Genomic DNA, 26,933 nt, shown 5'->3' with positions numbered 1-26,933 from the left:
AAGTCTCCCACCAGCCCCCACCCCAGCGGCAGCCTCCATTTATATCCAAATTGCTCAGTTCAGGCCATCTTCAGCCCGTTCTGGGCCTGCCCTCCACTGCGGTGGCCATTTTGGAGGCCGCCACACATGCTTAATGGGCCTCTGTATGGCCAGGACACAGAGTGATGCAAATTACAATCAGACCAGTGTTTGGGATCTTAGGTTTGCAGGCAAACTAGTTTGGGAAAGCCATAGGCTGCTATACTTCAAGTTTAGCATAAAAGCAAAAATTGCATCTTGCCGTCACAACAGAATACAGCCCTAGTTGCACACAAAGAGCCTTCTTCAAGCTTCTCATTACCGCTGCCCAGTGCCTACCCACCATCAGCACCTGGCTTCTTCTAGCAAAGCAGAATGGAAAGAGACCCTTGCAGTGAGACACACAACTTTTTTGTTAGCTGCTGCTTACAGTGACAAAGAGCAGGCTAGTCGGGGGCAACAGTGTTAAGAGGCAGTTCTCAGCAAGTAGCAGTAGCAGCTGTCAGAATGGACAGCTTTTGGCTACCAAAGCTTCCGATGACAAGGTGGTTCTGTTTAGGACTTGTGGAGACCTGGAATCTGCTGCCTGCATTTTGGAGTCTCTTTCCAGCCATCTTCAAACAATGTTGCCATAGTGCTTGTTGAAAACCCATTTGCATGAACATTTACGCTATAGCAATAAGGAGCAGCCATGATTTTACATATTTATTAATGTCTCATTTTGTTCAACATACATTTCAATTCTGGAACACTGTCATGACTTAGTTTAACCATTTCAGTAAACTCCCCTTGAATTACAAGTTCATTCTTCCATTTTCTGTCTGCTAATATCAAATAGTTTAAAGTTTGAATGTGTTGCCTTTTCCAATTCAAAGAAGGGCAATATGCTGTGCACAGAAGTGTACTTCTGAAGAGTTACATTTGCTAAATAAGTCACAATTCAATGTTCACATCCACACTAAGACAGAAATTACATTCATATATTAAAAGGTACATATTAAAAAGCAACACAAGGGCAGATAAGGACACAGTATGTCATGTTTTATTCACAAAGGACTCTCTATTTAAAAAAATACTAAATTCTTAGGACAGGACAGGCAAATTTACTGTCAACTAAGAGAACACGGTTAGTTAAAACGGCCCATATTCTTGCTCTGAACTCTAAGCTATAACTTGCAGCTAGACAGGATGTCTTCCACTAGCCTTTTGTAGACCCAAGCATCACCCTTTAGCCGCTGCCTCTTGATGCCCACAACTTCAGGTTTGCTCAGCTGGCAAACCTCCAGCTCAAACTGCATTGTCACTTTGCCAAAGTCAGACTGCGTTTGACACTTCAGTTTATAGCTGTGTAAAACAAAGGAAAAGGGGAATTAGTTCAGGCACTTGCACAAGTCAGATATTGCAAGGGAGGCAATTATAGCAATAACATGGTCAAGAGCCAACTTTCCATGGAATCATTAGTTGGAGGACTGCTACATATACCATCAGGAGAAGGGAGAAAGCTCTTTCTGGATTGTGCCACTCCAGGGTTCAGTTGAGGGGATGCATGATTTGAACACTCCTTTCCCATTAAAAAGAAGAGGAGCATGTTTAGAAATAAGGCTAGATTAAAATGCTTCTCCTCAACCGGCCAGTTCTATATTCAGGAAGATTCTCTCTACATACAGACACTTCACTCCTGGGGATACCAACATATGCAACCACCTCCCCCACCTGAAGTCTGGAGTGGTATAGTCCAGGAAAAGTGGTTTTTACTTAAAGCTGCCAATAGTATCATCTGGACCCAACAGGCAGTATTTGATGTGGCTGCTCATGAGAGAATCCAATTTACAAGTCAAGTTTATATTGTTTAAATATTAAAAAAGGACCAAACAAGTCCTAAGGGTCAAGATCAACTGCTTGCTCAGCTTCCTTTGAAGAAAATGGACGATGGGTAGCAAGAGTTGAGAACACCAGTCGCAATGACTACTTTTATTACCGTGCGGGCAAACAATACTTGTTTTGAAATACTGTGTGTGGGTGGGGCGGGGCGCTGAATGCCATGGCAAAAGTGCTAAGGAAAATAGCCTGCTGGAGGGTCAAGGGAAGATGAACTTCAAGACAATGGGCAGAATTACAGAATATTTACACTTACCCCTTCTGCACATATTCAACCTGTTTTTTTGGAAGGATGGCAATTATCTGCTTCAGTAGCTCATCTGGATTCAATAAGTTAGTAGTGGTCACATTATAATGAGCCTAGAAAGAGAATTTAACATACATTTTTTACTGAAGGTATGCTAGAGTATTTGGCAAGTAACAGCCATCGCATGAATCAAACGTCGAGTAGAGATCTCCCTGACCCTTTTCAATCCTCAGAACTACCTGTCCTATAGTTGCTTCCTAGTACATCAATTGCTTAGTTTAAATCACAGAGCCAGATTAGGTCTTTAACTTGTATGATAGCTCCCTTGAACAGTGAAATCAGAAAGAAATTTGGTAGACATGTACTGGGTCCAATTCAAGGTGTTGGTTTTGACCTTTAAAGCCCTTAACGGTTTTGGCCCTGGATATGAGGGGCTGTCTGCTCCCAAGGGTTGCTGCCCACATGATGAGGTCATCTGAGGGGGCTCTGCTCTGGGTGCCGACAATGAGGGAGGCTCAGTTGTTGTGCATGAGGGACAGGGTCTGCTCTGTTGCTGCCCCCAGACTCTGGAATTCTCTCCTGGTGGTTATTCGCTCCTCAGTCTCCAGCACAGCTTTTAGAAAGCATGTTAGATCCTGGCTTTTTACCCAGGCTTTTATATGATTGTCTCTGCTGCTGCTCTTTGTACTTTGTATTGTTTTTATGCTTGTGTTTTAAATTTTTTTAATCAGATTTGTTTTATTTTTTAGCTTAATATTTTAATTGTGTCATTTTAACAATCTGGTTTTTAAGTTCTGCTGTAAATCGCCTTGGGATTGTTTTAATGAAAGGTGGTATATAAATTTAACAATAAAATAAATAAATAAATGCATGTCTTTATTTCTAGTGTGAACACCAGCCCAAGTCCTGCAACTCTTTTCCCAGGGCAGAAAGGAATGCCAAGTGTTATAATGAAGTCTTGAGAGATTAGTCAAATATTCAACTTACTAGTAGCTGCCATGCTATAGTACCAGTTTCCCCAGCATGTTTAGTAGGGCTGGGCTACTGGAAACCCCATAGTGGCATTCCCCTGCCGCCCCATCACAGGGTGACAGCCAATCGTGGGGCAATTGCCCAGGGAGTATGATAGTTGTGGGTTCTTCAAATTCCCAACCACAGGGAAGGCTTGGAACAGGCACGAGGATACCTGAGGACTGTAGTTTCTCCCAGAGCTTCTCATGGGAGCAGCTCTAGGAGGAACTACAGTCCCCAGGCATCCCTGGGCTTGTTCCCAGCCCCCCCTGAGTGATGCCCTGCCCTCCTCATGGATGCTCTTGACATTCTCCCCATCTACCCAGCCACCCCTGTTCCAGGGCTGGGTTGGGCATTAAAAGAGACAGACACACACAAGCACAATTGCTCCATGATCGGCTGCAACTCCATGGTGGGGGAAGGGAATGGCACTATCAGGACTTTCAATACCTTTGACAGCCCAGCCTTGATGTTTAGTGTCTTTTAATAATGGAATCCTGTTGAATAGTGTTTGGCTAACTATTTCCTGGAGATCTCTTGTCAGTTTAAGGTCAGTATTTCAGGTCAAACGCATGCACAGTTGCCAAGGGCACTCAACTGGAACACCTTGCACCGGACATCTGTAAGTGAGTCTTCTCCAAAACTAGATTTGAGGGGTTTTTAGCATATCAAGGACCAAGAGATTTATATGTGCCACTGCTCCAATTGGTAAGCCATGTTGATCAATTTTCTCCTTGTTTGCTAGAACAGAAGTTTAAATGCAAGCCATAAAGTTCTCCCAAACCACCACAGATCTGGCACCTACTTGTCCAGTACTAGTTAAGCGTGACATTTGGACCCATGTCGGATTTGCAATGGTCTGATCCAACAGGCTACATTGCAAGAACCATTTGGTAATACAAGCGTATTCAGCTGTAGCTGAATCTCCGCTGCACAATTCCAAAAGTTGATATTTGTGAAAGCTGACTATAATTTGGAGTTAGTCTACAAGTCACCTTCCAAATTTTGTTTTTTAGCAATGAAAGTGGCAAAACTTACTGGACTGTGAATTTAAGTGTAGTGTATACAGAAGTAGTATTTAGTTAGTGTTGGGGGTATACTTGAAAGCTTTATCTTGGAAGACAAGGAAACTTTAGTCCAATATATGATGCACACAGTGTTTTTAACCTTTCAGTAGCTGCTCAAAGTTTATTCATTGCCAAGACTAACATGGACTCAAGTTAGTCAGCTTGCTATTCTAAAGCCAGAGAAACTACACTATATAATAGGCATTAAAAACCAGAATTCTACCAGATTTGTGCCTCAGGATTTCAGTCCTGAATCCCATCCGCTTCTCCTGAAAGTATCTTGCTCCACTTTAGCCTCCCCAAGACACAGTATATTAGACAGGCTTTTGAAGTACAAGCAGGTGGAATGGCACGAGATGTGCCCAGCCATCCACAGCTGCAGATCTCAACACAGACTGTCCTAATGAGGCAGACTGAAGACAGTAAGTCATATCTGCACAGACTCATAATATTCAGAGCTTCAGCGATAAGAGAGGGAAACATGGGCCGGATCCAATGAGTGCTTCAGGCAGAGGGCCTGTGCTAGCCCAGTGGAATTAGGGACTCTGAACACCTGACTCCCATATTCCAGCTTTGGAACAAACAATGCATCATGCAATGGGCGAGGACTTGCTATTTGAGAAAAAGCCCTAACACAGAACTAGTTTCACTGTTTGAGATTCCAGCCAATGGATTTGAAAGCCACGACAGACATTTCACATTCACCTCCCATATTTTGTCAAGCTTTTGATAGTCCCATCCAGGAAGAAAAATTCCAGTTGCTTTGGCAAAACCTACCCTCAGCTTCCTTGGGCCTTCTTTTGCCGATCCTTTCCTTTTACTTGGGGTAAGCATTGTGATCACTTTATCCAAGCCTCTCTCAAGGCTCCCAAACATTTTGGCTGCTTTTCTCTTTTGACCACTTTCCAAGTGAGCCTGGTTGAGATCCACTTCCATTGAGCGACACCTGTCACATTAAGAGGCATCAAGACACACAGTTTTCGGTGGCTGGAAAGTGGTAGTTTTAGATAAAGCAGAAGGTCTTTCAACCTCAGCTTTTTTTGAGCAGGGTGGGGAGAAGGGAAGGGGGAATAGACAAAGCAACAGTTAAAGGACCTGCTGCACAACAGTAATTTGGGATTCCAAGAGAATTGTATACATGCTCCAATTCTCCGGGGGCACAAGAATGAATTTTAATTATGGAAAATTGAAATGTTTCCAAGACTACTGAAGTGTGTAATGTTAAGATTTTTTCCTAGCTTTTTAATATTTGTTGGTAAGTGTAGGAAAGGATTTAAATAGCTTTCAACAGAGCAAACATAGATGCCACTGCAAAAAGCCTCCCCTGTCAATACAAGGATTAAGATAGTCTATTGTATAATCTCAATATGCTCAAATAACTGGACATTTACCTTCTCTCGGGGCTAATGACTCCTGCTGCTAATTCCTCCAAATTTGCAGGAGTTGCTGGCTTCTCAATTGGGGTCTCTTTGGAAGCTTGATTTCTTTCTGCAAGAAACATCACTCAAATTTGAGTCAGATTTAGAACAATGTCTCATCATCATCCCTTAAAATACTGAACTTGGGTACTCTAGATCAGACTGGTAGCAAAATAGTACCACTACAACCCCCCGGAAAAAAAAAAAGATAGTATGTTCTGCAAATTAAGGAAGTTAAACCCCACAAAGCAGATTGACAAGGCGACTTCTAGAGTCTATTGAATGTTGGAGGCGTAAGCTGAAAGTGTGTAGTGGGGGGAAGGAAAATGGCCTGCTTTAGTGGTGTGCCCGAACCGGTCCGGCGGCCATTCCAAAGAATGGCCGAACTGCCGGACCGGTCCGGCCCTGCCTGGTCTGGGTCTGGGTTGGGGGTATGCCTTTAAGGGCGGGAGGGCTTGCTTAGCCCTCCTGCCTCCTTGCCCCCGCCAGCGCCCGTATTTTCTATTATAGGGGCGCTGGAAACCAGCCGCCCCCCCCCGCTGCCGCCGCGAAAGAACTCCCCATGCCAGCCCTCCCTCCCTCCCAGCTAGCTGCCCACCTGCCCTCCCGCCCACTGCTCACCCGCTGACCGGATAGTAAACGAGAGGAGCTCCGGCACAGAGCTCCCCTCGTTTGGAAGGCCTCCGGCAGAATGGTGTTTTGCGTGCGCCGCAAAGCACGCAGTTCGCCGGAGGCCCGGTCTACCCGCCGGGAAAGGGCCGGGTAGACCGGGCCTCCGATCACTGGGTAGACTGGGCCTCCGGCGATCGGAGGCCCGGTCTACCCAGCGATTGGAGGCCCGGTCTACCCGGCCCTTTCCCGGCGGGTAGACTGGGCCTCCGGCGAACGGCGTGCTTTGCGGCGCGCGCAAAACACCATTCTGCCGGAGGCCTTCCAAACGAGAGGAGCTCTGTGCCGGAGCTCCTCTCGTTTACTATCCGGTGAGCGGGTGAGCAGCGGGCGGGAGGGCGGGCGGGCAGCTAGCTGGGAGGGAGGGAGGGCTGGCATGGGGAGTTCTTTCGCCGTGGCGGCGGGCGGCTGGTTTCCAGCGCCCCTATAATAGAAAATACGGGCGCTGGCGGGGGCAAGGAGGCGGGAGGACTAAGCAAGCCCTCCCCGCCCTAAAAACAAGGCCCCCCTTCGGAGCCGGTCCGGACTTCTCCGGACCGTGCACATCACTAGCCTGCTTGAGCTTATGGAGATAGCCATTCGAATTGGGGGAATGCAGGTCATGCGTTTAATTCTGTCTTCCTTCCCTGCAAGTCACAATTGCACTATAGGACTCCCAGGCTGGTTGGATCCCAGATTTACTCTCATGAAGACCCAAGGATGCATAACAGAACGTTGTAGTGTATCTCCGGTTTCCCCTTACAGTTACAGAACTTGTTGATCCCACATTTATCAGTCAGTATAATGGGGCCACCCAGACATGGTAGTGTTTTCTGCTCACTTGGACACCAAGTGAGCAGAAGTGTATTTGTCTGTATGTTTAGAAAAAAGGAAAAAACCCAAAATGAAACATTTAGTGGCCTCCAGAAACTACTTTGAGGTGGTGGAGGAAAATTGAGGGTGGGGATTGGCCTTCTTATAGCTTATGGAACCGTGGGGAGGATGAGGTTGTGTGCCATATCCCTTCAACCCAGGTTTATTATTTATTTATTTATTTATTATTAAAACTTTTATACCGCCCTTCCAAAAGGCTCAGGGCGGTTTACATTAAAACACCATTAAAATCAGTTAATAATTAAAACAAAAATTATAAAGCATAAAAATAATAATTAACAATTAAAAACATCATAAAACAATTAAATAATCAGAAGAATTTAAAAACAAGTTTTAAAAAGCTGAGAAAGCCTGGTTGAAGAAATGTGTTTTCAGGTGTTTTTTGAAAATTGAGATGGGGAGGATTGTATCTCAGCAGGGAGCGCATTCCACAATCTCAGGGCAGCAGCCAAGAAGGCCCGTCTCTGTGTTGCCACCAAACGAGTTGGCGGCAACTGGAGACGGACCTCCTCAAGTGACCTCAATGGGTGGTGGGGCTCATAGTGAAGAAGACGCTCTCTTAGATACCCAGGGCCTAAGCCATTTAGGGCTTTATAAGTTATAACTAGCACTTTGTATTTTGCCCGGGAACCTATTGGCAGCCAGTGTAACTCCATCAACAAAGGAGTAATGTGGTCTCTCCGAAATGACCCAGAGACCAATCTGGCTGCCGCATTCTGAACCAACTGAAGTTTCCGGACTACGTACAAAGGCAGCCCCATGTAGAGCGCATTACAGAAGTCAAGTCTGGAGGTTACCAACAAATGTACCACTGTTTTGAGGTCATTGATCTCAAGAAACGGGCGCAGCTGGCGTATTAGCTGGAGCTGATAGAAAACACCCCTGGCCACTGTCTCAACCTGAGAAACCAAGGGGAGGTGTGGATCCAGAAGTACTCCCAGACTGCGAACCTGTTCCTTTTGGGGAAGTGTGACCCCGTCTAGAACAGGCAGATCAAAATCGTCTCTAGAGTTCCAGCCCCGCACAATAAGTGCCTCCGTCTTATCTGGATTCAGCTTCAGTTTATTCTCCCTCATCCAGCCCATTACTGCTTCCAGGCAGGCATTTAGGGAGGATATGCCAACACCTGAAGAAGTTGACATGGAGAAGTAGATCTGGGTGTCATCAGCATACTAGTAACACCCAGCTCCAAATCCCTTGATGATCTCTCCCAGCGGTTTCATGTAGATGTTAAAAAGCATTGGAGAAAGTACAGAGCCTTGAGGGACACCATATTTAAGCTCAGATTTCGAAGAGCAACAGTCTCCAATCGACACCATCTGGAATCTGTCCGAGAGGTTTTCTCTGTCAGCTCAAGATTCCTTGGAGGACTGCATGAATAGGGAGTGCCTACTCCCAAGGCCTGGGAAAACCATCTAAGCTGGCCGAGAGCTGGTATTGAGTAGCAGCTAAGATCGAGCTGTGAACACAGACTCAGGGTAAGCCATAGGCTACAGCCTGTGAGAGCATGTTTAAAAGCCTGCTGAGCTATTAAGCCTGTTGAGAAGGCTATTACAAGTACATTAGAAGAAGGCAAGAGCTAGAGTCCTATTCACACTGTGATCATTCACACAATCAAAAATGGTGTTCTACTGGGGTTTGGGAGCAGTGTGCACTCCCAATTTTCGGTTGTGTGGAAGCAAGGTAGGAGTCAAACCAGGGTAGCTTTTCCTCCTACCTTGCTTCCACACAGCCCAACATTGGGAGCACACACCACTCCCAAACTCAGGAACAACACAGTTTTTGATTGTGTGAATGAACTCATTATGTTCCAAAGCACATGTATGGACTATAGGCGCAGTTGTTCATACATCATGTTCAACATATGGATTGGTACACTTCCCATCTGTACCCTCTCTCTCTCCTGCCCCACCCCCCCTCCGGCTTCTGACTCTTTTGGATGGGCACTGCAGAGGGTGGGCCCAAAAGGAGACAGTTGTGAGCCAGACTCCATCCACAGCACAGAGTCTGTTTATGAGCTCTGCTGAAGAGCGGAGTTCAGAGTAGAAATTTTTACCTGGAACCTGATCCTGCATTGTTCCAGGGCCTATGCTCTCATTAAGCTCCAAGACCCTCCAACACCCGAGGACAGTCTCCAACTTCCAGTTGCCAACAAGACCAGCCTTGAGACTTGTCCGAAGCCTGGTAATATGAACTTGTTCTGGAAAACCTCAGTTCCATTCCCTCCCCTAATCCAAATCTACCCTTCATCACCTTCTTCCTTTCAACCTTTCTTACAAAGTTAAGCTATTCTTAGTAGTTCTTATATATATTAGTTATATATACACCTTGGACTGCATTCACTGGAGTTGGACAGATCCTTGGAGTAAGGATCTAAATTTGTGACACTAGAATTGGGCTGGTCTGTCTCTGCTCAGAGAGAGATCTCAAATCAATCCTTGGAATATTGATCAAGTATCTAGCCTTTTCTATTAGAGATCAGTTGGACAAGACTTTCAGTGAATGTTTTTAAAGTGATAGGCACATTGACACTTAGTGACAAGGTCTTCTGAGGCCAAAATACCCCCAGGGCACAACAGTAGGATCTCTTATCCAAGTTTCATACATTGTGCATTTCACAATGCCACATTACTGGCTGCCAGGGAAAATGTGTATCAGGACACAAACACACATATTCCTGAACAGGGAAATCCCATCAAAAGGATGCTATTTTTCAGCAGCTCAACACTGAGTGTCATTATACAACTGATCAAAGACACTCAACTGAGTACTTTTGATAGTAGTTGCAGCTCAATCTCCATTTCCAACAGCCAATTTCTTTCTATTGATGAAACCTACCTTCAGGTGGAAGTAAATGATTTGGTGTGGTCAGCACTCTCTTCTCATTCATCACACAATTTGGCGTCTTGGGAGCAGGAAGCACAAAGGGCTCAAGCTTTGCTGGAACCCGAGCACCAGAGTTTTCTTTGTTGGCATATTTCTTTGATGCTCCTCTTCTTGGCACAGGAAGCAGAGGTGGTGTGAATGCCCCACTATCCAGAAACATCTGGTTCTTTCAAGTAACACATTTTGATTAAGGGTATATATTTCATTATCCTACCCAAATAGCTTGTGAAAATCAGCACACTGTATTATCCATCAAGTTACAACTCAAGCCAGTCCAGATGCTGGCAGCTTACTGCCTTCACTAGACAAGCAAGGATTCTCTATATCTGCATTAAATGACAGTTTCTTCCTCCGTATCAAGCCATTAGTTGTAGACCTTTCTCTCTTCTGCTCACACATTGCAATAAGAAGCAGAAGTTAGAACACTCTTGACCTTCTAAGCCCAGGTTGCTTGCCTTACCCAGTACATGATATTTCTTAAAACGATTTGAATAGCCACATTCCTCTCTATCAGCGCTACATCTTCCAGGTACATTATACAACTAACTCTCTCCCAACAAATGTCTAAGACACTGCTAAACTCTCTCACCCATCGAATAGATGCTATTTTTGCTGAAGTCCATACAAATGAAACATGCCCAATCAATATCATCTGCCTTCAAAGATTTTTGCTAGGACTTTGTAACCCAGCTAAGCCATATACTTTAAGCTTGTATCCTTCAACAGGACACAAATTCCCATCCATAATAATTGACTTATTAATCCAGTATTTTATAGCGGGGGAGAGATACCTGTTTTGTCTGGGGAGTATTGCACAATACAGGTCGCGTTTCTTCAGAAGAGCATACAAATTCCATAGATCCAAATACACATGACATTTCATCTGGGTCATCTTCATAACTCAGGGCCTTTTTGAACTGTTCAAAGAAATGGTTTTCAGTAGAGTGATTAGATGAATGCACTTTCGGAATGCTTTGAGACTCATTCTGAAGGTCTATTGGGAATCACCAAAAGCAGAGTGGATCAGCCTCCTCAGTAATGATTGTTTTGGAGAGGATCAAGAAAAAGCCTAGTAAACAGTCCACATGCCACCATTCTGAGATGGTGGTTCAGTATTTTTGTTTATGTTGTCTATGGACGACTAAGGACCAATATCACAGTTCACTCACAATTAAACAAAATCCAGCAGAACCCAGATTTATGAAACTATAAATTTATATTAATAAGAGTAAAAAGTTAAGTACAACAAAAGCAGTCAGTAAGTCATTCAATATACTACACAATCATATAATTTGTTATGCCCACTGGTTCCACAGAGTTCTATTCTCAAAAATTGGTCTATATCCGAAAGTTGGTTCAGCAAGTCTCAATACACAACATGGTGGAAAAAGTATTCACTGTTTCTCACGCAGAGTCTCTTATGCATTCTGAAGGAACTAACAGAGATGCCGCCCTGTAACCAGAAGGTTACAAGTTCGATCCTGACCAGGGGCTCAAGGTTGACTCAGCCTTCCATCCTTCCGAGGTCAGTAAAATGAGTACCCAGAATGTTGGGGGGCAATATGCTAAATCATTGTAAACCGCTTAGAAAGCTTCCAGCTATAGAGCGGTATATAAATGTAAGTGCTATTGCTATGTTCTCTGCATCACGACTATGCTCGATTGCCAGACATGTTTCGGCTTGTTCCAGCCTTCTTCAGTGGTATCCACCCAGACTAAAAACTATATTTCAGCAGCTTTCTATACCTTTGACATAGTGGCTTTCGATACCATCAGCCATGGTATCCTTCTGGAGTGTTTGCATGGGTTTGACTATTGGGGCACTGTTTTGCAGTGGTTTCTTTCCTTCCATAGTGGGCGCTTTCAATTTGTGGTGCATTGGTGGCTAGTGCTATGCCCTGTGTCCACTCCTCTATGGGGTCCCTCAGGGCTGTTGGTTTGGGGTGAGACTACATTAATATGCCATGATACCCAGTTGAATATTGCCACCCCAGAGATGCCATTTCTGTGCTTGCCCAGGGTCTGGAGGCTGTTAGAATCTGGATGAGCTAAAACAGTCTCAGACTTAATCCCACCAAGACGGAGTTGCTTTTGCTTACTTCTCGACCTGGCTGATTGCAGAGTTTGAGTCTTTCTCTGGAAGGGGTTGAGCTGCCCTTGAAGGAGTTGGTCCATAACTTGGGAGTCCTCTTGATTTCACAGCTCCTGCTCAAGCAGCAGGTGGAGGTCATGGCCAGAGATGTCTTTGCCCAGCTTCGGCTGGTACGCCAGTTGTGGCCCTATCTCAACCGGCAGGCCCTGGCAACAGTAACTCATGCCCTCATCATCTCCTGTTTGGATTACTGGGGTTGCCTTTACCTACCTTTACTCTACCTGGGGTTGCCTTTGAAGACAACCCAGAAGCAGTCCAGAATGTGGCAGCCCATGTGCTCATGGGCACTAGATGGTAGTGTGACACCTCTTTTGCAGTCACTGCACTGGTTCCTATCTGCTTCCAGGTCCAATTCAAAGTGCTGGTTCTCACCTTTAAAACCCATCAGGGCTTAGCACCTGTTTACGTTCAGGATCGCCTATCCCGGCCAGTCCTGTCCCATCCTGTGAGATCTTCTCAGGTTGCCCTTCTTTCAGTCCCTGGTCTCAAGGGTGGCCCATAGCACTAGGGCCCGTGGAAGGGCTTTCTCTGTTGCTGCCCCCATACTCCGGAATCGCCCCGCCCCCCAATTCAGCCTGCCTCCTCCTTTTCAGCCTTTAAGTCCTTACTGAAGAAATTTCTTTTCCACGTTTGCCATTTAACTTAGTTGTCGTCGTCTCAGATGCTGTTCTTGCTTTGTACACTGCCCCGAGTCGGTCAATTCCCAATATCTTCTGTGGATTGGGCGGTGTGTATGTATATGTATACACACACACACACACACACACACACACACACACAGCCAATTCAAAATATCTAAAGTATCTATCAATGTGAAACACCAGTCAAGCATTCTTACACCCAAAGAGAATCTCTGGTTACTAACTATGGAGTAGCTTTCTATTCTATAGAGTAATCCAGTGGGCATAGCGAATTCTATAGCTGTACAGTATATTGAGCGCCTTACTGACTGCATTTAATGGATTATTTTTATTAACTTTTAAACTCTTATATTAATACACATTTGTGACATTATAAACCTGTGTTCTTTTGGATTTCGTCTATGCATGACTCCCATGAACCTGCAATCAACAAAACTAGCTCTCAGCTGAAAGCTGCTATTGAGCTCTTGTTTTTGACAAATGTGTTGCACAGTTTATAAAGCACCTACCATTCTAGTTTCTGTACACAGATTAACACACACAGACCCTGCCCACATTATTTAAATCAGAAATGCATTCAAAAGGAGGATATGGGGAAGAGCAGCAACACTAGTCAGTTCAGGTACCAGAAGACTATCAAGTTACATAATAGTCAGGTGAAATGGACATTGACAGTTGTGGCAAAGGAGGAGTCAAACAGCTGATCCCAGCTGAGCCAATGGAGCAGGCTTTGTTGCCTTACCCCTCTTTCTGCTGAAGCCCTAAGCTTGCACCAGTGCAAGTAGTGGTGGAACAGCAACTAGAATCAGTCTCCACCAGTGATGGCCCTAGATTCCTTGGCAATCCCGTTGGAAATTCCTGTGTTTGCTTAGTTCCACCCAGTTTGCTTAGCTAAACTGTTTAGGCATGCCTAAAACATGAATCATAAACATGGAGTCATTACAATGTTGACCAGCAAGGAAAGTGGGAACAAGCCTAAATACTTCAAGGGGGTATTAGCCTGTACATTTGGGAAGCTTGCAAAAAGGCTACAGCTTCTTCGTTACTGTTATTTATGGGCCAGTTTGGACAATATTGCCCCAGTACACAGTTACGAAGGAGATGTGCCGAGAGCTCGCCCACCCCAATGCCCTCACAGTGTGCCCTTTTGTTTTGTGGGGAGGGGACTATTGCCCATCAGAGTTGGCCCCTATACGTGCACACTCCAAGTACAACTACTTGGAGTGCATGTGTGCATGGGCCATTCGGAATGACGAGCAGTCCTCCCAAGCAATAGAGAGATGTGCTGGGAAGCCATCGGGACAATCACAGATTAGGTCCCAATAGGTCCCCATCTTATTTGTTTGTTATTTCTTTGTGTAAGCCGCCCTGAGCCATTTTTCGAAGGGCGGTATAGAAATCGAATGAATGAATAGGTGCACTCTGCATGTCATTCATAACTGCGTATGCCAGGGGCTTCATTGTCTGAACTAGGCCTATGTTTACAGTATACATCACTTACTCTCCCTTTCGGATAGTCAGAGCTGCTCACATGGGGCTCTAGGCAGTCTCCCATTCAGGTATTAACTAGGGTGAGCTCTGCTTAGCTCTAACATAACAGATCATGTGTCTTCAGGCCTTTCTCCAAATACTGCACTTCAGTTGCACCACCACCACCACATTATACATTGGTTTTTGTTTAAGAACCAAACAAAGAATGTAGAAATGCCTTCGTTTCTTCAGTTCAAAGTAGCATTTGGCTCTAAGGTTGATCACAACCTAAAGACATTCAGGTTTCAGAGAGGCTTGACATGAGATAGCTTTCAGGTTGTCTTTTAAATGGTACAGAGTCATAACTCACTTTCCATTCTCTGGATGGAGTGACGTTTGCAGATTCAGCTGTTGCAGTAGGCATCCTCAGACGAACAGGTTTACCATGTGCCTTCTTGGACTGAAGCAACAGGTATGTTGCAGACACATGATCATATTTCCACTAAGAGCATAAAAAATGACCTAGGTTAGTTTTTCAGCCCATCGTCCTGTGTGGGGGACAGGATTGCACTAGAAAGTCCCAGGAATTAAAAATGGCCATTCCTTAACCCACTTTTCCTCAGCTGAAATAGAGGAAGGTCAAAAGTGCCATTTACCGCAAGATTTTTTAATCTGATGTTAAATCAATCTCAGCATTAGATAAGTTACTTTTCAAATATAGTCAAAGGACTTTTGTTACAATAAGCATATGGGACATTGGTACAATCATAACACACACACACCCGTCCCCGTCCCCCGATGTACTGGAAGTGGGAGAAGCCTAGTTGTGACAGGTAATAGGCTAAGGCAGCTCTCAATATAGAGCACTCTTGCTCTGCTAGGAGGAACAGCGCAGCAGCGTCCTTTCCTCTGCCGATGTAGGGCCTTAAACACTTCCATCGCTTTGTGCCTGAAGGGAAGAAGCCTTCAGAGCAACATGTTCTCATGGCAAGTATTACATGCACTCTAAGGGCTTGACAAATCCCAGGAGCCAGGGCATCTAGAGGTCGGGTTATTTAATAAAAATTTTGCCCCAGCCAGACTTGTTTCTGTTCTGTGTGTATTACTTGTAAAGGGGATAAAGAGGAGAAGCCCATTTATGCCCCCACCCCCACCATGTCCATCACTAACTGGTAATTTTCTCAAGTGTTCATGGTCTTCCTTCTAACTATTTGGGCCGACTCCTCGATCCAAAGAAAATTTGGCAAGGCCTGACCTAACTCAAAAACAAAAACGTTTGTCTCATTACTCTGCAGACCCTATGTTAAGTTAGAGAAGGATGAGTTCACACAGCTTTTCTGCCTTTCAAGAACCCTGCTCCCTCAGACAGACAGGTATATTTGCCCATCTGAAGTTGGGCAACAGAGACGCCAAACTTCATTAATTCTGTTTTCCTCACCCATCATGGTCACAGATTTCTGTGAAATTCACCTTCTGCTTCAAGCCTCTATTGCATTAATTTTATAATTGTAAAACAGTCTGTACTTTCAAGTCAATGTGCCATGAAATATGCAAATTCTTACCATGAAATAAGCAGTTGATTGACATGAAGAAACAGCCCAAGCAGTGAAAATTTAGAAAATTTGCAAAGTTGTCTGAAGAGGTATAAAATGTGTTGAATTCTATACATTGATCAGCTCATTTGTAGGAAATCAATCACTTCAGTCAACTTTCAAACTGTGTTCTGGGGAACCCTGTGGCTCCTCCACAAGATTTGTAATGGGGACAGTCTTCACTGAAGAGAGGCACTGATCCACTACTCCCATTTAGCTTCAGTAATATAGATGCACTCAAATCCACATAGAGAAATGGTGAGGTGCACCCGGCTTCAGAAATGCTCAGTGTGAACAGAGCACCTGTCACAGTATCTCCAGAATCCTCTGCAACATGCATGGATTCTATGGCAGATGTGGAATCTTTTCCTTGGCCACTTCCAGATGGCAAAGTGCAAGATATTCAAAACTTTTGCACAAGTTCCAAGTTCTTACTCCCTGTGTCCACACTGCTGCAGGCTTTTGAACCATTTTAGTGCAATCTTTTTTATTGTTGCATTTTGTTGCAATCTTATTTTGCATTTTGTTGCATATTGTTGCAATCTTATCATAGGAACATGGGAAGCTGCCATATACTGAGTCAGACCATTGGTCTATCTAGCTCGGTATTGTCTTCACAGACTGACAGCGGCTTCTCCAAGGTTGCAGGCAGGAAATATCTTGAAGAAGCCAGGCAGAGAACTTGGAACCTTTTTCTCTTCCCAGAGTGGCTCCATCCTTTGTACACATCCTGAACCAGGGACCTTGTGTGATTTTTGCAGTGCCACCTGCTGGACAGCTCTTGCATTTGAAAGTAGTGATGTGCACGGACTGGTCTGGAGGCCATTCTACAGGCCTCTGGACCGGTCCGAGCATTGGCGGTTCGTGGTTCAAATGGACTAGGGTGGGGGTCCCTTTAAGGGTGGGGGGAGGGTGTACTTACCCCTCCCGCCACTTTCCCCCCTCCGGCACACCTTTTTTTTGGTAGCAATTGTGGTGGCAGGATACCTCCCTGCCGCCCCTTCCCCCTCTCGGCTGCAAAAGGCTTCAGGAAGCCTTTTGCGCGTGCGCATGTCACATCTCCACAACGTGCATGCGGCCACACACATGCACACATCGCGGAGACATAACATGCACACGTACAAAAGGCTTCCTGAAGCCTTTTGCAGCCGAGAGGGGGAAGGGGCAGCAGAGAGGTATCTTGCCACCCCAACTGCTAACAAAAAAAGGCACGCTGAAGGGGTAAGTACACCCTCCCCCCACCCTTAAAGGGACCCCCACCCCAGTGCTGGACTGCAGCTCTGCGGTTCCATGCACATCTCTATTTGAAAGATAACTTGCCCCTTTTCACCACCACATTTGTAGCAACTGGGGAAGAGGGTAGGTTCTCGATGCAACAGCTAGGCAGCAGGTGGTACTGCTAAAGTGTCCCTGCTCAGCAAGTGTTCAGAAGGCAAGATCATGCTAGAAGTAGCAAAAAAGCCTGCACAGGAAGTTAGATCATGCTTTGAACTTGTGCAAAGGCTTAGGCTTGGTTCCTGTATGAAAGTGGTCTTTGAAACGAGATAGTTTAAGTCAGCATTCCAAAGAAACAGCAAAAAGGGTCCTATAGCTATAAGCAAAGTTAGGTAAGAAAGAATGCATCTGTTTAGATAATGGAACTTATACAGCACAATAGATTTACTTTTCAAATATCCTCTAAGCAGGAAGAGCCTTTATGCACATGGTCCATTACCAAGTTATGTCTATTGCTTCTGGCTAGTAATTTGTGTATGTGTGTTGATTTTACCACAACTGTGGCACAGTAAGCAAATAAGGAGATGATAAAATACCATCATTTGCTTATTGAGCTTCTTTATCTTTATAAGGGGATAGGAAGCACATGCAATCTAGAAATCCTAATGCATTTCAACCTCATACAATTTATTTACCTTGGCGGGGGGCAGGGAGAAAGAAAAACTGGCACAAGGAATGCTCATCCCACATCCCTTCTGTTCAAGGGTTTGGCTACCTGTTTCTCTACAATAAGAAGTTTTCAGATAGAACTTCTCCAGTTGTTTCCTTCAAGACTGGATTGTTTAAAAGTGAAGTTTCCAGATTTGATAATCATGGAATTTTCTGCTTCTGTTTACAGATAAACCTGTGCTTTGAGAGGATTCTCATCCAGTTCATAGTACATTCTGTTCATCGAACAGGTCCCATTTTTGCCCCATGTGAACAGAGTGCACCTGGAAATACATCCACCAGTCCTATAGCTGCATGCTGCAGTGGAAAACTGGTAGTAGTGGCAAAGGTTTCAGGGAGAAATCCCAGGTAAGCTTCCAAGAAACCCCAGAGGTCCCTGGAACAGACTGAAGGCTAATGGTTTATCACAAGGGTAGCCTATCCACAGAGCTCTTAACTGGTATATTAGACAGCTTCAAAACTAAATTAGAGCTTGATGCAGGCACAGTAACACATTTGAGGGTTTAGAATTAGAGCTAAAATACAGATATTAGCTTTGAGAAACACTGTTTACACATCTAATACACATTTTGGCCCAGTTGCCTTGTTAAATAAATATTAAAGTCAAGCATTACCTGTGAAATTAAGTCTGTCATACTTTCTCTGCTGCATTTGTGAAACACAGAAAGTTCAGTTACACAGTCTTCATCAAGATGCCCAAGCTGAAAAATTCATTTCAATATTGGAGTCAGTCTGATACTTGTAGTACACACACACACGTGCCCAACATAGTATCTCCTTTCTACTGGGCATTTCTGCACAGATCACATCAGATCCAGTCTTCAGAATACTTTGCATTTTTCACTTGGAGAGAGATATTGACAAGTAGTAGGAAGTGCATGTGACAAGTAATATTTCCTTGTTCAGCACAAGAAAGTCACAAACTTGGACTGAAGACACATTAGAAGGAACCCTTGTTGGGAATGAGCAAAATTCTTCCATATGTACCACAGATGTGACCACTGGAAATAACTGCACATGCACATCAGTTAAAATATATATTTGTGTTACATTTAAGATGGTGGCCTTCACTACATTCAAGGACTGCATAATGAATCACGTGTGTGAGGAGAGGAGAGCTGGTCTTGTAGTAGCAAGCATGACTTGTCCCCATAGCTAAGTAGGGTCTGCCCTGGTTGCATATGAATGGGAGACTTGATATGTGAGCACTGCAAGATATTCCCCTCAGGAGATGGAGCCACACTGAGAAGAGCAGAAGGTTCCAAGTTCCCTCCCTGGCTTCTCCAAGATAGGGCTGAGAGAGACTCCTGCCTGCAACCTTGGAGAAGCCACTGCCAGTCTGTGAGGACAATACTGAGCTAGATAGACCAATGGTCTGACTCAGTATATGGCAGTTTCCTATGATGATTTTTTAATTTCTGTAGATCCACCTTTGAATGTTAGTCATCTGCACAAATTGGTACAAGTACTGTGGCATACTTGACACAACGTGGTGCTGGTGGGAAGGAAGAGGAGTGGGAAAGCAAGGAAGACTCTTCTCTAACATGTATGAAATGCAGAATAAGGAATCCAGGCCTGAATGCAATCTATACATTAAATAGAATTATACATATATTAAAAAAAATCTTACACATGGCAAGTGTTTTGCCTATTTCCAAAACATAATGAACCTCCCAATTTAAGTCATATCTTGACAAATCCTCCTTCAATTTATGAGTTTTCTAACACATTTATTTATTTAACTAACATATTTTTATACTGCCCAAACTCACGTCTCTTGGGGGTTTACAACAAAATAAAAACAGAAAATAAAACATTCGTTAAAACACAAACAAGAAATTCAACACACAACTATTTAAGTTTTTTAAAAATATATTGTAAAACAATAATTAAAATATTAATTAAAAGCCTGGGTGAACAGATGCATCTTTAAAGACTTTTAAAAAGCTATCAGAGATTGGGAGGCTCTTATTTTACTAGGGAGTGCATTCCAAAGCCTCGGGGCAGCAGCAGAGAAGGCCCGTTCCCTGAGTAGCCACCAGATGAGCCAGTGGCAAATACAGACAGACCTCTCCTGATGATCTCAATGGGCAGTAGGGTTCATGACAAAGAAGGCGTTCTCTTAAATACCCAGGGCCCAAGCTGTTTAGAGCTTTATAGGTTACAACCAACACCTTGTATTTTGTCCGGAAACATATCGGCTGCCAGTGGAGCTCCTTCAATAAATTTTCATTCATTTATTCCAGATCACTCAGCACAATATAAGTTGGAATCCCAACAGTTTCTAGACTGTGTTGGGAGTTTGTGTCCTGACTTGTTCTTTATGTCTGGTACTGCAACACCTAATTCTAGATGATCTGCTGCAGTTTCTGGAATTATAGCTCACTGTTTTTCCTGGGGGTTGAGAAAGGGGAGGTGGGGGGAAATGGAAACTATCTGCTTAAGCACACGTAGCCAAGTATAAAACTGTTAATGGATCTCGGAATAGAGAAACAGTGACACTCAATGGACAATGTGAGGCTTGAATAATTTCATCAGACCAGTCTCCTGAACTAAAGCAAGCTATCAGCTAGAATTCAAGTGATCCTGCTGTCGATATTGATGTGGACTTGCTGTGTTCTGCCAAGGCCCAAGTTCTGAGAATATTTATCCAAGTTCTATTTAATGAACAACCTCCAACATTGATGGAGATGTTCCTAAGCAAGTTAAGAGGGCTCAAAAATGTACTTTAACTCTTTTGAAAGAAGCCTTCAGGAAAATGTTTGTATTGACTTATAAGAGAAAGTTAGTTGTGCAGGGAACACTTGGTGGGAATTCAGAGCATGTTTTTATGAAGCCTAGTATGGATTTTAATAAAAACCCCTGCAGTACAGTCTAATCAGTAGCTAGAAAAATGCAAAGCAAGCATTCAAATGCTTCCCATATTTTCTTAGTAATCATATAGCCCTATAAGATAGGCCAGTAGGGAACAGTGGCACAGTCTGCCCTTCACCTCCAACAATGAAGCCCCCAAAAGACTCAAACTGTCACTGCCAAGGCAGGAACAAGAGCAGAAAAACCTCTAAGGAACACTGGAAATAGTCTTACTGCTACAAATATTGGTACACTTTTTCAAAAAGTGCTCAATGCAGTTTGTCTAGAAAAATACATTAATAAAATTGAGCCTCTCGTTTCAAGTAATATGTTGTGAGAGCGTGTTCTCTCTCTTTTGACACCCAATAAGCATTACTCAAAACAGGGGCGGGGGGCTAAGTAAGCTACAGACTTCTATTTCCCTTGGAGGTTTCTACTCCTCCACTGGTACCTTCCCTCCCTTTGCAGGCAGCACACAATGCTTGGCAACTGCTTCCATCATACAAGAACATGATAATACTTTTGACTTTTCAAAGTCCTAAACTCTTCACCAACCATTTGAAACACGTTTTCTAGCTTCATTTCCATGTTATTCGAGGCGAGAGAAGGCACAATGACTTGCGATCCCATCACAGGTCAGCCTAGGTTTAATTGGGTCATATTATCTAGCTCTTAAGAAGTAGTTTACTCACAGGGTATTGACTCTGCCACTGGACAGCAAAGGGATAGCCTTGCACAAGCCAAGGGTGGTTTAAGAGATGTTTTACCATAATCCGTTTCTTTGGGTCCACCTAGTGGGCAATAAGAGAGGTGCATTTCAAGAGTTGTCTAATCTCAAATATGCCACATGCCTTAACATTACTCTACAATAAAAAATGGACTGTAGCTGAGTAGAACTTAATCGTTTTTTGCAGGCCATTTCTCTAGGTTTGTCTCAAAGATCACCGTGTCCTCTTGCTGATCTATATAATAGGAACCTCTCCATCAGGTTCTATTTTAGGAAGGATCCAATACTCATGCTGCAGAAGTCAGAGAAAGCCAAATACACAATTAGGTCACTGCCACCATCATTAATTTGCCTCCAGGCAACTGACAGGACAGGGACATTCAGGTCTGCAGAAACTAATTTTATTTCCAATGTGTATTAGCCCACTTGGGGCTTTCTTTTTAAAAAGAGATGGAATAAAAGGAAGAGAAGCAGCTGCATGTATGGGTTCTTAGCTGAAACATCACAAGGTTATTTTTTAAAGGGGGGATTAGACAAGTGGATGGAAGATGGGCCTCTCAATGCTGTTGTCATAGCTGAAAAGAACCACACTGTCAAGGAGCAGTATGCCTTTGAACATCTCAGAGAAATAATGCGGGGGGGGGGGGGCACTGAAGACTCTGGAAGGTTTCCTGGAAGCATCTGATTTGCCACTGTAGGTAACAAAATGCTACCTACATGGACCTTTAGTCAGCTCTAGCAGGGATCATGTGGTCTTCGTAGACATAAGTGCCACCACCACACCTTCCATAAGCCACACCTAACACAGGGGTGGCTTTCCCTTTTTAAAGGGAAAGGAAGTTGTTTACCAAAAGTGAGGTTGGGGAAAAGGTGAATTTAAAATGCCATTACTAATTGGTAAACATAAATTACTGTGATGTAGCCTAAACTTTGCATGCTTTCCCTAGATTACCTGCAACATCTGGTGCAGAAGCAATACGCTGCCAGGTGAGAGCCATTTAGGAATCTCATATATCCCCCTCTGTAGAGAGAAGTGAATTTAGTTAGTTCTCGTTGAGGAGTTAGAAAAAACCCACGCTTCATTGCTTGACCCAGTAAAAGTGTCCCTCCTGAAGCTTAACAGCTAGACCAGGCAAAACAGACAAATGTTAACTATGAAGCTTCTCATTTTTAGGAGTGGAACGCAAGGCTAGAATGAAATCCAATGTAAAACCAAACTCTTCATCAGATTGGAAGTTTTCCCAATCTGTCTCATTGGACTCAAGCATGACAGATGTCACTTCAGGGCACTGGATCAGTCAAGGACATTCATTCTGTGTGTCTAGTGGATAGATAGGATGTACAACTCAGCCATGTTTTTAATTGCTTTATCTTTTATAACCTCATGGGACCAGGTTTAAAGGGTTAAGAGTAGATAAAAAACAATTTCAACTTTCAGGTGAAAACATAAGACCAGACAGGAATCCACTGAAAGTCGATTATTCTGAATACCTACCTATGTCATTCTCCTGGGTGTGCCTTGGAATGTGCGTCGCAGCAACCAGCTGATTGGCTGGGCAGCAGACTCGCCTGGCTGAGGCGCACCCAGGAGGATTGGTCACTGCGGTGGCGGGCCCAACCCAGCCATGGAGGCAAGGTCTAGGAGGGGGGAAAGAAAGTGCGGGGGGCAGAAGTGACGGTGGGGAGGAGAGGCAGCTGGGCCCGGAAGCGGAGACTGGGGCAGAAGGTGGGGGGGGGGGAGAGGTAACCGCCGGCCCCAAAGAGCACACAGATGCTCTGTGCGGGGTCGGCTAGTTTGTAACTAATTCTCGACAAGAAGTTTACTAAGCAGTTACATAACAAAAAGGGAGAAGGTGGTTGGGGTAGGGAGCAAAGGAAGATATCAGCAACAGCCGGGGGGGGGTGTCACTATACTGGGGTGACAGACCTGTAGTTTCAAATTATAGCACTGGATACCTTACGTGTGATCTCATTCACCTTCCTTGTCTATAAGTAAGGGCTTGATGTATGAGGATGTTTCCTTCTTTTGCCAATAATAATCAACTGTTAGAATTAACGAAGAGCCTAGTAGGACCTAGGGGCGTAACTATAATAGGGCAAGGGGAGACAGTTGTCTGGGGGCCCACTGCCTTGGGGGGCCACCCTAGAGGCAAGTCACATGACTGACTCCCCCAGCCACACACCCGCCTGGGCTTCCTTCAGTTGTATTCATCCTCTGAAATTGATGAGAGTGTTAAGACCTGGAGCTACCAGAACCAGCATGTCTTTCTCCAGTACCATGAAATGACTTGCATCATCCACAATTTACAAAACCTTTTAAAAAATAATTTAGGATGATGTTCTATTGTGGCACATAGGTTTATATCTCTATATGGATATAAATTTTACTGTGCTTTTTGTTACCACTATTCAGCCACATTTAAGATTTCTTTACTTCATGAGCTGAGCTTCACTGAGGGGGGCCCATTTTAAAATCTTGTCTCTGGGCTCACTCCAACCTTGCTACACCCCTGCGACCTATACCCCTGTACCCAGCTATTTATAAAAGACTTGACAATGAAACTCCATGGAAGTCAAGAGGGCATTCCTAGGTGGTCTCCCATCCATACACTGAGCAGATCTATACCTGCTTAGTTTCACTGAGGCTGTTGCATTGTGTGCCTTTAAGACCATACCATGGGATTTTAACAGTTAACAAAGAGACAATTTCATTAGTTCTTAGGTGTTGATCTAGCCAAAACACAGCATTTTCTCGATATTTTTTGGGGGGGTCATAGTTGAGATTTCTCTGGGTCAAGATTTAAGAATGTGTTAATACAGACTAGTTTATCTTGTCATGATAAGATGCCTTAGTTTTCCTAGACTCCTGCTCCAGCAAGCAAGGTGGAGCAGGGTGGGTGTATATAAGAGAGAAACACAGCCTCTAGACAATAACCATGTTTTCCACTCTACAGGAGGCCTGTACCCTTCATTTCACTCCCGGATGTGGCTAGGAGATGAATGCATCACCCTGAGAACAATACATACAGCATTCAAAAGGAAATTACACACTTGGCCAAGGTGCAAGAGAGGAAATTGTCTGGTGCAGATTAGATGATGTGCAGGAGTGCTTATGCATGCCAGAGTGGCTGCACTGGCCTCTTCTCATGCATAGGCATACGTAATAGATTCCCCATAGAGCTGCCCAACAAAGAATGAAAGATGTTCTTTGATGTTCTCCCAATAAGGTAGTACCACTACTTGGCTACTGTCTAACAGGAGCTACACAGAAAGAAAGCATTTGAATCCCAAGATGGTTCCTAAATGGCCCTTGACACTAGAATACTTCTAAGCAGCTTGTTTAAGCTTTATGAAATCAGCAATTTAAACAGAAAAAAGCTTTTAAAAGGCATGACTGCTGGAAGCCACCACCCACCTCCACACCTCCTAAACACCTTCCCTTAAGCACCAAGGCCAGAGTCCTGGAAACAGAGTTAAACTTCAGTTCATGGGTCAGGGCACATACCACTGTTTTCCTGTAGAGCGCCATCACATTCTCATCGTCAAATGGCAGAAACCCACAGAGAAGAGCATACAAGAGTATTCCCATGCTCCAGATGTCTGCCTGGGATGATAAGCAATTGAGTTATAAATGGAAAAACAGCTTCATTTGTAACATCCTACCCAGCCCCAAACGAAAATCAACGCACCTGTAAAAGTCACTTTCAAATACGAACAGCATAGCGAGAGATGCACATACCAGGCAGTATTAAAATATAATAAAATTAATAGCAGGTTATTATTTCTGAGGTTCCATTAACTGGCCAACCCTTACACTGGAGGAGCCATTTGAAGCTTTGAGGCTCTCTACACGAGCAGTGTGGAGAGCCTAACTGAGCTCTCCCTGCAGACAAGCAAGGAGCTTGCCCTGGGCGGCCGGACTGGCCACCAACACCACTACTGGCTCGGTCATGGTAGGGCTGGCAGGGATCGGGGGGCGCCCGGCCCCTGGAAGTCCCAGGATGGCCCACCTGAGTGTGTGAGGCCTTTTGGAGGTGACCCCTGAGGCTGGGAGGCTTGTTGGAGTCTCCTGGTGGGGGGCCTCCCCGTGAGTTGCCGCAGCATGGAGGTGTGCCACGGCATCTCATGATCAGAAGAATGGGGTTAGCAGAGTGCCTGCTCCGCTAGCCTCGTTTAAGGGGAAGGGTACTTCACGTAGTTTGCTGCCGGGAGCCGTGTGGCTCCCGTTGCAACACACGACCGCAGGAAAGCGGGCTAGGCAACCTTAGCCTGCTTTCCTGTGGTCGTGAGAATAGCCTCATTGACTGTGCATGCTTTCCACAGGAGAGGGCGAACACAGTTTCCAGAGAATGAAGCTAAGTAGTCACAAGATGGCAGGAAAGGGTACCTTTCCCACCCACCCCTTTTTGTTTTAATTAGGTTTTTTGGCATGGAGTTCTCTCTCACAATTGCAGAATGGGGGGGGGGGACATGTATGTAGTCCTACACTACTTTATGGTATGAAAGTGCTACAAGCCTTTAGAGGGGGAATGCTGTCACTAAATAGGGAGGAGACTTGGGAAAGTCACAAGACAGTCCTTCCCTACATCAGCATTGACCTCCTCTAGGCCAGGCAAGATTCGCCTAGAATGGGGAACAGCAGCTGGAAGCCTTGAGGCTTTGTCATGTCCCCACAACAATCCCAGATATCAATATATGCAGCAGTGGGGCTCGTGGAAAGTCAGCTGAAGGGCACTTGGACCTGAAGTGGCTATTCCAGAAGAAGGTGGCTCCACCGCTCTTCACACTAGGGCAGGCCTGCTCAACTTCGGCCCTCCTGCAGATGTTGGCCTACAATTCCCATAATTCCTGGCTATTGGCTGCTGTGGCTGAGAGTTATGGGAGTTGTAGTCCAAAAACAGTTGTGGGGCCTAAGTTGAGCAGGCCTGCACTAGGGTCAGGGAGGTTAGCGAGTCTTTTGCTCATGTCCAGAGGGCAGAGCAAGAATTTCCAGCCCTTTACCATGAGCTCAGTGAAAAACATGCCCCCGTGAAAGACATTAGCTGCTGGACAGGGGCACAGGAGCCACACACCTAAGAGGCACCTCCATGTAGCCTGGCATATGCAAGCAGAACAGAATGGTGAGCATTCACTTATAGACTGCAACTCTTTACTATGTGGTTAGGGTAACAGAAGAGCTGGTCTTGTGGTAGCAAGCATGCCTTCTCCCCTTAGCTAAGCAGGGTCCACCCTGGTTGCATATGAATGGGAGACTAGAAGTGTGAGCACTGTAAGATATTTCCCCTCAGGGGATGGAGGAGAAGAGGAGAAGGCTCCAAGTTCCCTCCCTGGCAGCATCTCCAAGATAGGGCTGAGAGAACTTCCTGCCTGCAACCTTGGAGAAGCCGCTGCCAGTCTGTGTAGACAATACTGAGCTAGATAGACCAATGGTCTGACTCAGTATACGGCAGTTTCCTATGTTCCTAGACTATCAGACTGAAGCAGAAA

The 26,933-nt window shown here is 44.7% G+C and overlaps 1 protein-coding gene across 2 annotated transcripts in view; it reads right to left on the bottom strand.

The window, feature by feature from the left end:
- Nucleotides 1-710: 710 nt before the first annotated feature.
- Nucleotides 711-26,933, bottom strand: part of MELK (maternal embryonic leucine zipper kinase) — a 49,382-nt gene continuing 23,159 nt past the window's right edge. For both annotated transcript variants that reach the window (XM_053301053.1, XM_053301052.1), the window contains 11 exons: nt 24,952-25,050; nt 22,399-22,467; nt 21,412-21,510; nt 18,481-18,567; nt 14,701-14,832; nt 10,859-10,984; nt 10,020-10,233; nt 5,613-5,709; nt 4,999-5,167; nt 2,153-2,256; nt 711-1,362 (listed from right to left, as the gene is read on the bottom strand). In XM_053301053.1, coding sequence (XP_053157028.1) covers nt 1,185-1,362; nt 2,153-2,256; nt 4,999-5,167; nt 5,613-5,709; nt 10,020-10,233; nt 10,859-10,984; nt 14,701-14,832; nt 18,481-18,567; nt 21,412-21,510; nt 22,399-22,467; nt 24,952-25,050 — 1,374 coding nt within the window. In that variant the 3' untranslated portion in view covers nt 711-1,184. The remainder of the gene's footprint in view (nt 1,363-2,152; nt 2,257-4,998; nt 5,168-5,612; nt 5,710-10,019; nt 10,234-10,858; nt 10,985-14,700; nt 14,833-18,480; nt 18,568-21,411; nt 21,511-22,398; nt 22,468-24,951; nt 25,051-26,933) is intronic.

The sequence above is a fragment of the Hemicordylus capensis genome, chromosome 2 (genome assembly GCF_027244095.1).
Source record: "Hemicordylus capensis ecotype Gifberg chromosome 2, rHemCap1.1.pri, whole genome shotgun sequence".
Lineage (NCBI taxonomy): Eukaryota > Metazoa > Chordata > Lepidosauria > Squamata > Cordylidae > Hemicordylus > Hemicordylus capensis.
Note: the sequence above shows the minus strand (reverse complement) of the source record. Positions and strands in the feature narration are given on the sequence as shown.